Source organism: Anolis carolinensis, chromosome 3 (genome assembly GCF_035594765.1).
Source record: "Anolis carolinensis isolate JA03-04 chromosome 3, rAnoCar3.1.pri, whole genome shotgun sequence".
In the NCBI taxonomy this organism is placed as follows: domain Eukaryota; kingdom Metazoa; phylum Chordata; class Lepidosauria; order Squamata; family Dactyloidae; genus Anolis; species Anolis carolinensis.
Window position 1 is genome coordinate 193,391,356 of NC_085843.1, and position 13,967 is coordinate 193,405,322.

General features: G+C 37.7%; 1 protein-coding gene across 5 annotated transcripts in view; it reads left to right on the forward strand.

Moving 5' to 3' along the window:
* Nucleotides 1-13,967, forward strand: part of tacc2 (transforming acidic coiled-coil containing protein 2) — a 241,272-nt gene that overhangs the window by 195,982 nt on the left and 31,323 nt on the right. For 2 of the 5 annotated variants that reach the window (XM_062976022.1, XM_016992233.2), the window contains 7 exons: nucleotides 1,697-1,757; nucleotides 3,017-3,224; nucleotides 8,491-8,552; nucleotides 8,816-8,931; nucleotides 10,426-10,597; nucleotides 11,108-11,248; nucleotides 13,356-13,445. In XM_062976022.1, coding sequence (XP_062832092.1) covers nucleotides 1,697-1,757; nucleotides 3,017-3,224; nucleotides 8,491-8,552; nucleotides 8,816-8,931; nucleotides 10,426-10,597; nucleotides 11,108-11,248; nucleotides 13,356-13,445 — 850 coding nt within the window. The remainder of the gene's footprint in view (nucleotides 1-1,696; nucleotides 1,758-3,016; nucleotides 3,225-8,490; nucleotides 8,553-8,815; nucleotides 8,932-10,425; nucleotides 10,598-11,107; nucleotides 11,249-13,355; nucleotides 13,446-13,967) is intronic. The other 3 variants (XM_016992235.2, XM_016992239.2, XM_062976023.1) reach the window with 3 other exon arrangements.

Consider the following 13,967-nt stretch of genomic DNA (forward strand, 5'->3'; position numbering starts at 1 on the left):
CTTGAGGAAGGCATGCAGTGTTTGAGAGCTCTCTTGGACATCGCCTGTTTTGCTCTCCTCCAGGAACAATGCCGAGAGGACAGCCCGAAGATTGGGGGAGGAATATAAGGGAGGAGGATTGGGGCAATCACGACATGTCCCAATTCAGGAAAAAAATGGGATAGAAATAAATAATGTCTTGTTTTCCTCCCAACATAAGGATGGGGTGAGCATCCCCGTCCTTATGCCAGGAGGACAACCTGAGGATGACTTGCTCCTTCTGGCCCTGCCCTCTCCCAGGTCATTCTGGGACCATCCCACCCAGCATGTGCCCGGCCTCTCCACTTTGTGGCTTGGCCTACCTGGCCTGATCCACAATGCGGCCCCAAGGGAAAAAAGTTTGCCCATGCCTGGCCTAGTGTATAATCATTTGTTCTTGATGTGGGTCATTCTGCTAGCTGTTAAATAATAATAATAATAATAATAATAATAATAATAATAATAATAATAATAATTTATTTATACCCTGCCACCATCTCCCCGCGGGGACTCGGAGCGGCTCACAATGTTACAAAAGTAACAACACAAATACATTAACACAATATACACAGGTCAAAACGCAATAAGGTAATAAAACAAAGGTTAAAAACGAAAGTTAAAACAACAGTAATAATAATCAAACAACCACTAATACAATTCAGTCAACTTCATAGGTGGGGGGGGGGGGGGGACTGTAGCAGCAATATAAAGATAGAATCATTAGATTAAAATACCCAGATAAGAGGGACCTAGTAAAATTCAGAATAGAATTATAATGAGGCTGGTCATCCAATGGCTGTCTCTCCAAATGGTTGCACAAATAAATCTATTATACCATCGTGAGAGCTGGCCTTGGGTAGAGTTGAGATTATCTCAACTCTCTGTTGTAGCCAGAGAGTGTAATCTTCAACTGGGTTACTCTTTTGTACCCTTTCTTTCCATGTCTGTTCCGTGGAAGTAAAAGTGACCTGACTTTCAAGGCTATTTTAAAACCAAAGCTTAAGGAAAATATAGCACACTCTGAGTATAAGAGCTGCACAGAAGTCAATTTTCAAGAAAGGACAAATATGACTTTGCTAGCTAATACAGAGTGATAGATTGGATAACTGTAGCTACTTTGTGTTACAAAATTTTCACAGTAAGCTTTCTGTGGATATTATGCAAAATTGTGAATCTGTTATTGAGCGTCCTTATTCTCATTATTATGACCTTATGCAGAGCATCATTTGGATGTAATGTTGACTCATCTCCAGAACCATTTTTTTTCTACCTCAGTGTTGAACAAATTGCTCCCCATTGATTGCATCGATTGTTGTTCCCTATGTTACAATCCCATCAGTTGTTTAACTTTGTTTTGTGGTTGTTATTGTTGTTGCAATGACTCAGTCTGAAAGTGCATGATACAAAAGCAAGAGTCATGGCATGCTCTTCCATGATGTTTATTATATTCTGAGCTTTCAGAAGGCGGAAAGCTTTCCATGGTGGCATTTTTCATTGCATCAGTGGGTCTCAAATTTCAGCCCTCCAAGTGGCCAAATGTTAGGAATTCTGGGAGATTAAAGTCCAAAATATCTGGAGGTCTGCAGTTAGTGAACCACTGCTTATAGTTGTCTGTTTTCATATGCCCATTGTTTTCTATGGCCTGCCATATTCACAGTGTCTCCTTTCTAATTTTCAGTGATACTTTTAGGGTGAAAAAGTCACCAAAAAGATCTCCTCTGTCGGATGCACCCTCACAGGTAAAGAGTTCGTAAAAGCTTTTTGTTTTACTGTTTTCTCTTTCCACCCAATATTTGTCCAGTGCCAATTAATGATCATTATATATCAACTCCATTGCAAAAGTCACCATCAAGTATCTTGAATAGGAATAATGAACCAGTGTCTTCAAATAAGATCACTGGCCTAATGTTTTATCTTAGCTATTTTAGTGTAGTCTTTTTGACAAGCAAATGTAAAAGGGTATCTGTTACCAGAGCAATTAGTGTGCAAAACCTGCCAGCCAAGCTTTTAATTTTTCTTCAACTATAAACAATCAAAGCAGGCATGAAAAAAAGAAAATGAATTGAAAATTATTCTGTAACAAGGCAGCTGGTATTAATCCGGTAAACTTGAATGCAGAAAATATGACATTAAAAAGCTATGTAAACTTCAATGCACTTTTAGGAAGAAGAGATTAATTAGATTACAAATTGTCTTGCTTGGAGGAGTCATCAGGCTACACTTACCACAAAGATGCCAACAACTTCATTTTAGCCATATTTAGGTTCAGAAAGGAAATGTGGATAAGTTTTATTACAAAGCATCTTTCCACCCTGGTGTGTGCATGTGCCTTTAAAATGCTTGTCAATTTATTGCCACCCTATGAATTTCAAAAAATTGCAGAAGTAGCTTTGCCAACTCTTCCCTTTGAAATAGAGCCTGCAGCACCTGCTGTTCCTTGGTGATCTCCCATCCAAGTAAAATCCAGTGCCTATCCTGATTAGTTTCCAGGAAATGATAGGAATAAATTCCTTTAAGGCAGTGGTTCTCAACCTGTGGGTCACCAGATATTTTGGCCTTCAACTCCCAAAAATCCTAACAGCTGGTAAACTGGCTGGGATTTCTGGGAGTTATAGACCAAAACACCTGGGGACCCACAGGTTGAGAACCACTGCTTTAAGATATTTAGGATCCTGGCTCCCTGGTAAATTGGAGAATAAAACTCAAACCAAACTAATTGTCATTTTAAAGTGATGAACTATTCCATTTTCTACTGTATATAACGAAACTTTTCAGAAGAAATAATATAGAAGGAGGTAATCATGTAGCAATAAAACATAGCTGGATAGATCACAACAAAAACAACATATCACCACATATATCATTATCATTGCATTAATTAAGACACTGCTTTATAAACAAAAGTTCCACTCATTTTTGTTAAGGACTGACTGTGAAGCTTGAACAATTGTTCTTTCTTTATTACACAACTGCCACTTAATGTTTGTTTTGTTCTCAGGAATCTACACCACTCTCTACTTCAGAAACGTCTTCTGTTGTATCCACTGTGGTTCATGCAACAGATGAGGAGAAACTGGCATCGTCAGTGGGCAGTCAGAAATGGACTTGTATGACAGTGGATCTAGATTCTGATAAACAGGACTATCCTCAACCATCCGACCTATCGACGTTTGTAAATGAAACAAAATTTAGTTCTCCCACAGAAGGTAAGCTGGGAGAAGAAGTGGAAATAGTGTTTTATTTCACAAGGGGCAACTGAAGTAAATGAGAGCACAAAATATATTCCTTGATTTCTTTGGATCCTCTGTTATATCTCAAATGATCCTTTTTCATTTGGTTAACCAGGAACTTTTTATGTGCCTTTAAGGCACCTGTTGACTTACTAAAGGTAAAGTTTTTCCCCTGACATTAAGTTAGTTGTGTCCGACTCTGGGGGTTGGTGCTCATCTCTATTTTTAAACTGAAGAGCCGGTGTTGTCTGTAGACACCTCCAAGGTCACGTGGCTGGTATGGCTGCATGGAACACCATTAACTTCCTGCTGGTGCGGTACCTATTGATCTACTCACTTTTGCATGCTAGGTTGGCAGAAGCTGAGGCTAACAGTGGGAGCTCACTCTGATCTCCGGATTTGAACCAACAATGTTTTGGTCAGCAAGTTTAGCAGCTCAGTGGTTTAATCCGCTACGCCATCAGGAGCTCCTGTTGACTTATAGCAACCCTATAACAAATGCACAGAGGTGGTTTGCATTGCCTTCCTCTGAAATACAGTTTGCAGCACTTATTATTTCTTGGCAGCCCTTCCTCTAAATATCAATCTGACTTGACCCTGTTTAGCTCCCAAGGGATCAGGTGCCTTCAGAGTACAGTAGATTCTCACTTATCCAAGCTAAACAGGCCAGCAGAACCTTAGATAAGCGAATATCTTGGATAATAAGGAGGGATTAAGGAAAAGCCTATTAAACATCAAATTAGGTTATGATTTTACAAATAAAGCACCAAAACATCATGTTATACAACAAATTTGACAGAAAAAGTAGTTCAGTATGCAGTAATGTTATGTTGTAATTACTGTATTTACGAATTTAGCACCAAAATATCACGATATATTGAAAACATTGACTACAAAAATGCATCGGATAATCCAGAACCTTGTATAAGCAAGTATTGGATAAGTGAGACTCTACTGTAGTTAGGGTTTTTTGGTCAAACAGTGTATTTAGATAAATTCTCTGCCTCATTTCAATTAAATTGAATGGTAAAGTCAATTGTAAATTGACCTAAGTGAATTTACATCAATTTGCCATTGACTTCATTGGTGATAATACATAAACCCCACCACCACTACCCCATACAGTCCTTTGTGTCATTGTTGAAGCTCCCATGTTCAAAGTCTTCTTTTGGCCCCAACATTGCATTAAATGGTTACCACAAGAGTCTTCTCATACTGGCTGTAGGAATCAGTTGTCAGAAAAAATGATTTTAAAAGACAGTACTATCTGTTCTGTTTTGCTTTGATTTGGGGAATTTTTGTGCCCTCAGCTTTTTCACACTTGTGTTGTCGTATGCCTTCAAGTCATATTTCCTGTTTGTGGCAACAATAAGGTACCAATCACTGGTATTTTCTTGGCAAAATTTGTTCAAAGGGAGTTTGCCTTTGCTCTCCTTTGAAGCTGTTATTATAATTATTTCACACACAATCTGATCATAGACTGACACCCAAAGTGGCTATAAATGCTAATCTGCCTTTCCCTTAGGTCTACTGGGTAGCATGTGACATAGATTTCCTATTAATTACAGCCAGTAATGTTTCCTCTATTGAGATCATTTAAATATACTTTCCCTACTGAGTCCTCTTTGTGCTACCTTGGGAAGTTTCGGAATAATTAAAGGCTGTTTTCTGAAACAGTAATCTGTGCCATTCATGATAGTGCTTTGAACATCGTTCTGTTGCCAAAAACTATCTGACTGGCAAGATAAGGAAAATGACGGTGGATCAGCAAAGGAGTAAGAGTTTGGTGATTCAATCAGTTTCTTAGATAATTCATTGGAATTCTCCTTATCCTGCTACTTGGCTTTTTAAATCTTTGAATCCCGAAGACAAAGGGTCATACCAAGTAATTGTAATGTCTTATTGCTACATTTCCAAGCAACAAAAAGCATTTAAAAGAGGCTTCCGATAAAATGCTTTATTAAAAGGCTGATTGAGCTGGAAAATGTACTTTGGAGCTCATTTGGCATTTTTACTCCTCCTTTTTAAGCTGTTTTGGAATAATATCTGCTTTCATTTTTTATTTTTATGCTACATATGACAATATTTTTATATTTCAACTATCAGAGAAGTGCTTGTATATTTGGAATGATGTATTCTGGTGTTTTCTTTTGTGTTGTGTTTTTCAATTGGAAAATATTTTGCCAACTGTCTAGATTTTACTATTAGTTTCTCTCTGAATTTTTCTGGGAGAGATTATATTGTCAGATCCTTAAAGCTTTAGTGACAGCTGCGTTGGCATCTAAGATTTCAGGAAATGTTTCATCTGGTGTGATGGAGGAGGTAAAGATGAAGTCAACTGGCACATTTTCTCACTGTCAAGCTATCATAATTAACACATTTATATGCGATTGCGGAAGAAAATGTCTCGGTGATAGAATGTGTGGAAGATTCAGACAAAGGGTGTGATTCAGAGCCTAAAATGTAAGAGATGTCATTTCCTTTTATGAACATAAAAGGGAGAAGATTCGATGCCCATGAAATTCCACATGTAATTGGAACTACTACATTGTAATCAATATGTTTATCTGTGCTTTTGCTATAAAAGAAGCTTTGCTGATTGTGCAACCTTCAGGGGCTAAGGAATCTTGAACATCTCTTGTCAATTCTGCTATGAATCTGAGACAAACATGTAATTTCACGTCTGTTTTATTTGTATATTATCATTTAGAAGGCAGACTCACTGGAGCAGCTAGTGTGGATTAGAAGTTGAAATTATACATTGATGTGATTTCTTGTATTTTTCTAACTTTACTTCAATTACAGAGTTTAAACACCTTACATAAGGTGACAGAACACTTAAGGAAATGTTTCATAGAATCATAGAGTCATAGAGTTGAAAGAGAAATCATGGGCCATCCATCCCAACCTTCTGCCAAGAAGCAGGAAAATCGCATTCAAAGCACCCCCGACAGATGGCCTTTGCTTAAAAGCCTCCAAAGAAGGAGCCTGCACCACACTCCGGGACAGAGAGTTCCACTGCTGAACAACTCTCACAGCTAGGAAGTTCTTCCTAAAGTTCAAGTGGAATCTTCTTTCCTGTAGTTTGAAGCCATTGTTCCCCTTCCTAGTCTCCAGGGTGGCAGAAAACAAGCTTGCTCCCTCCTCCCCATGACCTCCTGCCACATATTTATACATGGCTATCATGTCTCCTCTCAACCTTCTCTTCTGCAGGCTAAACATGCTCAGCTCTTTAAGCCGCTCCTCATAGGGTTTGTTCTTCAGACCCTTGATCATTTTAGTCACCCTCCTTTGGACACATTCCAGCTTGTCAACATCTCCCTTCAATTGCTGTGCCCAGAATTGGACACAGTTTCTTGGGAAAGCCAGAAATTTCCCACTACCAAGTATATTGAAATGCACATATTGTGAAAAGTGCAGAAACATACATTATATGTGGCTTTTAAAAATGAAATTGACACATTGGTTTGAGGCTGGCATTCCCAGGCTCATGTGTCTATCATGAAGCATGGAGTTTCACCTGCAATGCGGCCCCAAGGCAAAAACGTTTACCCATGCTTGCCATAGATATTGGTACAGTAGAGTCTTGCTTATCCAACCTTCACTTATCCAATGTTCTGTATTATCCAATGCAGTCTGCCTTTCAGTAGTCAATGTTTTTGTAGTCAATGTTTTCAATACATTAGGATGTTTTGGTGCTAAATTTGTAAATACAGCTGTTACTACACAACGTTGCCATGTATTGAACTGCTTTTTCTGTCGATTTGTTGCAAAACATGATGTTTTGGGTACTTAATTTGTAAAATCATAACCTAATTTGACGTTTAATAGTCTTTTCCTTAATCCCTCCTTATTATCCAACATTTTCTCTAATCCAATGTACTGCTGGGCCGTTTATGTTAGATAAGCAAGACTCTACTGTAAATTGTAAATTCTAGCATTGCACACCATTGATCCAGGGCTTTTGAGAGTTGCTGTCCAACAACTCTCAATTCCCATCCCTCTTCTTTGAACTGTTTTCTCAAGTACACAATACACATGCCATCTTTCAGTCCCTAATAGCTTTACCCCATTTCAATGAGCCAATTGTCATAACAAAATCGAAACAAATGCCGGCTAAGATTGAATCATTGTCCATTCATAAGTGAAAATAGCCTTCATTATCAAGTAATGAATAGCCTTAAGACAAGCCTAATCATTCTGTTACTATAATTCAGTAGGATATTTTTGCCCTTTCTCATTTTGTTCACTTGTGGATATGTGCAGGAATGTGCCTTGCCACACATCAAATTTGATATATTACACCTATTAATTTTTTTGAACAAACAGGAAGCTTTCTCTTATGAAGGCCCATGCTTTACATAGTAATTAAGGACAGCCAGGTCTGTTTTAAGTTCTTTTGGCATGAGAGTGCTCATAATCTATCATTTCAGTCATTTCAAGAAAAAAATAAATAATGGGATTACAGTCCCAAGATAAAAGCTCCATAGTTTTATGAGAATGACACAATGTGAATGCTCATCAGCTTGTAAATATGACTTTCCTTTTAGGCATACAGAATTGAAAGTTCAGTCAAGCGGACATGAATGTTCTTTTAATGGTGTAAAGAGGAGGGAAGAGCATTTTTGAGTACAAGGCTGGTGAGGAGGGGAAACTCTGTTTTCAGCCACTTTGAGCAAAGGTTACAGAAAAGAGGAAGGATAACATGAAACTCAACAAAATGAATGACTTAGACAACAGCTGATCCACTGCTTATATTGATATGTAAGCAAAGATCAGTATCCAGCATATTTGGAATTACAGTAGAGTCTCACTTATCCAACATAAACGGGCCGGCAGAATGTTGGATAAGCGAATATGTTGGATAATAAGGAGGCATTAAGGAAAAGCCTATTAAACATCAAATTAGGTCATGATTTTACAAATTAAGCACCAAAACATCATGTTAGACAACAAATTTGGCAGAAAAAGTAGTTCAATACGCAGTAATGCTATGTAGTAATTACTGTATTTATGAATTTAACACCAAAATATCACGATATAGTGAAAATATTGACTACAAAAATGTGTTGGATAATCCAGAACGTTGGATAAGCGAGTGTTGGATAAGTGAGACTCTACTGTATATAACTTTGATTTTTAGAGTTCATTAAGAAAGTCTTATATGTAAAGCTTCTCGGTTTGTGTGTTGTTTTAAAGAATGTCTTCTAATTCACTGAGCACACTTTGCTATATATTACAGATCTGGAATATGGCAACCCGTATGAAATAGAATATATGGAGAAAATAGGCTCCTCAATTCCTGTAAGTTTCTGTTTGTAGATTTCTGATTAATCCTTCTGAAGATTAGCTATGAAATATAACATTGACACAATGGCCACAATCCTGTGGTTTATTTTAAATTGAATGACCCAATATGCAGTGCACTTGGTTTGATATAATTTATTTCCCGATATACAGCTTTAATCATTTCATTGCTTTCCTTTGGTGGCATGGAGGGGGGGGGGTCTTTGTTCCAGTGGTAGATACGTGGTAATCTTTTCTTTTCTTGCCCTTTCTTTTGACAGCAGGATGATGGTGCTCAAACAAAACAGTCTTTGTACCTTATGTTCGATGCACAGCAGGAGAGTCCAGTCAAGTCTCCTCCAGTTCGGATATCTGATTCCACAACTCCTTGTTCTGGGTATTTAGCTACTTTTTAAAAAAAATCAAAGAATAATTATTTCTAAAGGATTGTGTAATAATCACAATGAGAAATGGAAGCATTTATTTTCTTTCTCTCATTAAACTTCATTTGAGGGGAGTAAATGCAATCTATATAATCATGCACATAATGTGGTTGACCCTATCATGCATTGTTATAAATTATATTGGAAAAGCTCATTTCCATACAGGAGGGAAATTAGAGTACATGGGCTATCATGCCGTTGAGTATAACCAGAGGTTTCATTTTGTCAGGATTCAACTTCAGTCTGTTAACTCTCATCCTCCTCATACCTACATCTTGTCAGTTTGGTTCAGAGGATGCAACACTTTTCCTGATTCGGATATTGAGAGAAGTTGCAAGATACAATTCTGTCTCCATGGTACCTGCTGATTTTGTTTTGTAAAGTATCGTCATCCCTCCACATTACAAGTTTAACTTTTCTGGATTTGATTATTTATGGATTTGATTAACGTAATATCTCTAGGCATCTCTAGGTCCACCACAACATAAGAATCAATTTCAGACAGAAGTTGATGCTAGAGTTGTACTGGAGGACTTATTGATTCCTAGGGAGGCATTCTCTCGGGTTTATGGGAGTCTTACACACGGGGCGGGTGTGTGTGTGTGGATTTACTGTAATAATGTCATTTCCCTGACCCATATCATTCCCTGTTCAAATACTGTCTTTGTAGTATGGAGCCAAACAACTTTAATAACCTTAATAACAATGATAACTATTATAAATGCATTGTTTACAATCAGATCAGCATAACACAATAATGAGACATAATTATCAGTTACCAATTAGAAGGCGATGCAGTAATTGATATCTGTTTATCAAGGTCTTAAACAATGGTTCAAAACCTGGAGTCCCCAGATGTTCTTGGCCTTCAACTCCCAGAAATCCTAACAGTTGGTAAACTGGCTGGGATTTCTGTGAGTTGTAGGCCAAAAACATCTGGGGACCTCAGGTTGAGAACCATTGGTCTTAAATAATAATCATTTATAATAATTTTATTCTTATACTCCGCCCCATCTCCCCGAAGGGACTCGGGGAGGCTTACATGGGGCCAAACCCAGTCACGACAATATAAAAACAAGCAGTAGAACAAATCAAATCCAACAACAATAAAACAAGTTATAAAAACACATACAATACATCATGATAAAATCATGGATAAAATCTGTAGGAAACTGGGCTAAAGTGCTAATTATGTTGATATCATCAGGGGGAGTGGTTATCCAAAGTGTCATAGCCATCAAAAGTGCTAGGAGAGGCGTACAAACAGGATTATTAGTGAAAGGCAAGTGGTCAATCTTACTAGATTAATTTTCAAATTTTAAAGGTTAGGATCTGATGTTATGCAAATGTATATGCAAAATTATAGGTGGTGCCGTCAGTTTGGCAGTCAATTTAGTAGCAAAGTATAAGGTCCTATGGAAATTACACTTCCTTATATCTTATTGCAGGTCGAGCTTGGAAGAAACGGAAACTCAGTTGCCCTCTGGAATGAAACTACAACATCCAACTTCACGATCCCTAGTTGCTCCCCAAGAGTCATCAATACAGCCCTCTGAAAAGTCAAAAACAAAAGAACTGGAGCCCATGACTTTAGGAACCCCTTCAAACAACATTGACATAGTAAGATCTTCTTTCAGAAAATTCTGTTTTGGGCAACTGACTTGGGTGAAAAACGGTTGCCTTGTAGAATTAAAGCAGTGCATCAGTTTAAAGTAGAGTAGGAATCATGATAGTCTCCTGCAAAAGTTGTTGAACTGTAGTTCCTGGCATTTCTAGTCCTTAGCAATATTGGCTGTGGCTGCTGGGATTTGTAGTCCAAAAACATCCAGGTTGCTACTTTGTTCTCATTTCTGGTTTAAAGGGTTATAATATGATATCATTATATTGATCAATGACGATAAACTGTATTATGTTTTTCCTTTTAAAGTCTTGGCACAAACGACATACAGCAACTTTCAGCTTCCTATTTCTCTCTTTTCTACCCATTGTCATGAAAATACTGTTTACTGCAGATTTAGCTGGTAATTCCCTATGAACTGAACATATATTTACAGAGGCTTCTGAGTGGTTTTATCTGTGGACTGTTCTGCCAGATTTTGTTACTTGTTCTGTGTCCTCCTTGCTCTTCAGACCACACCTGATGACCCCTTTGTCTCTGCTGATGCTCTCCTCAGTAGAATATCTCATCCATCTTCAATGTGTGATCAGCTTCAGTATCTAGAACCTGACTTAGCAGAAAAGAATCCCCCAATATTTGCTCAGAAACTTCAGGTTTGTAATAAAAGAGTCTGTTGGTGTTCCTTGGCTGTGTGTTTGTACACACCAGTAAAACATAAAGAGTCAGGCTTATGTAATGCAACATTCTCCACATTCCCACTCCCCAAGTCTACCATTAATGTAAGACAGCCATATTTCAACATAATGAATCAGTCAGTTCCCTGATTCTCTTAAGGTTGATTTTCACAGTTTTCCATACATGGCTGCTTCATAGTCACTCCCTCGTTCTTTCTCTCTCACGCACGTTAGCACACATCTTTTCAACCTATCATGTGAATTAGATGTATCCATTAATGGTTATTCATGCTACACCATAATTCATATAATGTCTCCATCCATAGTTATAGCAGATATATCGTGTATACCAGTGGTTCTCAACCTGGGATCCCCAGATGTTTTTGACGTACAACTCCCAGAAATCCCAGCCAGTTCACCAGCTGTTTGGATTTCTGGGAGTTGAAGGTAAAAAGCATCTGGGGACCCCAGGTTGAGAATCACTGGTGTATACAGTGTGTGCATGTATACTCTATGTTACATGCGAATATAGATAATGTCGGGAAGACAACATTTCTGTGCTTCAGTGTGACAGTTCTTTGGAAACTGTTCATAACTATAATGGTAGCTATTCTATTAGTGTGGGAAATTTGTGGTGTACATGGTTGGAAATCTCTCTTCTGAGTAAACATGCAACACATTGCACTTGCCCAATTGATTCAGTGAAAACAGAGATCTAATAAAGCCCTGAATCAGATGGATTTATATAGTTTAAGATAAATTTTCTCCCCATGGGCAGAAAATTGCTTATTTCCCTATTTCAAGTAGCTAGGTATGGCTGAATTATAAATGACAGAAGTGAAAGATAAAATAAGACGTAATGAAAACGAAAGAATTGAACAAATTTTTAAAAATTTGGGATTCCAATAGTGACAGTGAGAGAGTGACAGTTTTGCTTTAGGGTGGTTCAGTGTAGGCACACTTTGCTTCATGCATAAGATTATTAAAACATTGTGTATAAAATTACTTTCAAGCTATGTGTAGAAGGTGTATATGAAACATCAGTGAATTTCACATTTAGCCTTGGATCCCATCTCCAAGATATCTCACTATGTGTATACAAATATTTCAAAATCCAAAAAAATGAGTCCAAAACACCTCTAGTGCCAAGCATGTTGGATAAGGGATACTGAACCATGTAATGATTTTATTTCATCATACTTCTCAAATGCTACATTTTAAAAACATAACCGAGGCTTCTCCACCCACCTTCTAAAAATAACTGCTTCACATGCTACTCAATATTTAATGTATAGATCATAGCAATGACTTCAAATTTTATGTAACTAATAAGAATGTGTAACAAAATTTGGAAAAAAATATGTTCCTGGTTTGAAAGTGTCATTTCCTGTTTAATTGTGTGGTACCCCCTTTGAAAGTAGTTGTTATACTCCAGGAACTTCATTGTTGTGGCTGCACAAACTATGCTGAATTGATTGTGACTGTATGAGATGTTCACTGAAAAACTATAGCATAATGTGCTGTAGGATGTCCTGCAAAAACAAAGTTTCTGCAGTTAAAAAATTTTTCCCATGTTTTTATGATAAAATTAATTAGGAAATGATATTTATAACCCAAGAACAAAAGTCGTGTTTCATAGTGTAATAGTCCTAGCAGGGGCAGGGAGATGTATTTCTTTTCTCCTCAGAGAACTACTACTAGTTTCCAGCACTCTTCTTGGAATATAAAGGGGTTGGGGAATCCAGGTAACAGTAATGGTAGTGCTTTACCTAAGTTCCAAGCCATGTGGGGAGGAGAGGGAGTTTAAATACATTGTGGATAGGAAGGTTAGGGATAATATTCAAAAGAATTCTCCCACCTTACTCAAAACGTCAGATTATAGAAAAGTGGGGGGTACAGGTGCATGTAGTTAGTCAATCCTCCAAGGAATGCTATATCAACATAAGATTGTGTTGTCCCAAAATGTTGGTCATAATGGATTTATGTATGGCATTCATTCTGTGAACGTAGGCTTTCATTTTAACACCCTGTTTTTAATGAGTTTTCCCTGTGCATCGCTCACAACCACCAACCATTCCACTGACAGGAGGAGTTAGAGTTTGCCGCAATGAGGATAGAAGCCCTGAAGTTAGCCAGACAAATTACCCTGTCTTCTTTCAGCTCCTTAGATACTGAGGTATCTCTTCTGTGCCTGCAGTGTGTGTGTGATTGATCACTGCTTAAGGAATCCAAGTGCTGCTTTTCCCTTTAACAGCAAGTTAACTGGAGTTTCTCTGAGTGGTGATGCTTGATGTTTTTGGCACCTTCATATTTAGAAAGACCTAAGAAGCATGCCAGGAATCTTCTTATACTCTCAAACGCTGTCACCATCACTTGCAGATATATTTCAGAAATTACTAGCACGTCTATTTGGTCAGAAACACAACTGTGGCTGTCAGTGTGTTGCTCAGCACTGCTTTGCACTTCACAAATTAAGCTTGATCAGTTAACTTTTACAATAATTCAATGCTGATTATGTTGGAGAAATTTTAGTGGGGGTAGTAATTAGTATAATATGTACAAATTGTTACATTAAATGGAATGTCTAATATTTGATAAATATTAAACATCCTCATGGAAATATTGACAAACCCAGCACACTTTTGGAATATCCAGATTTTGGAAATACAGTGTTCCCTCACTACTTCGCAGTTCACTT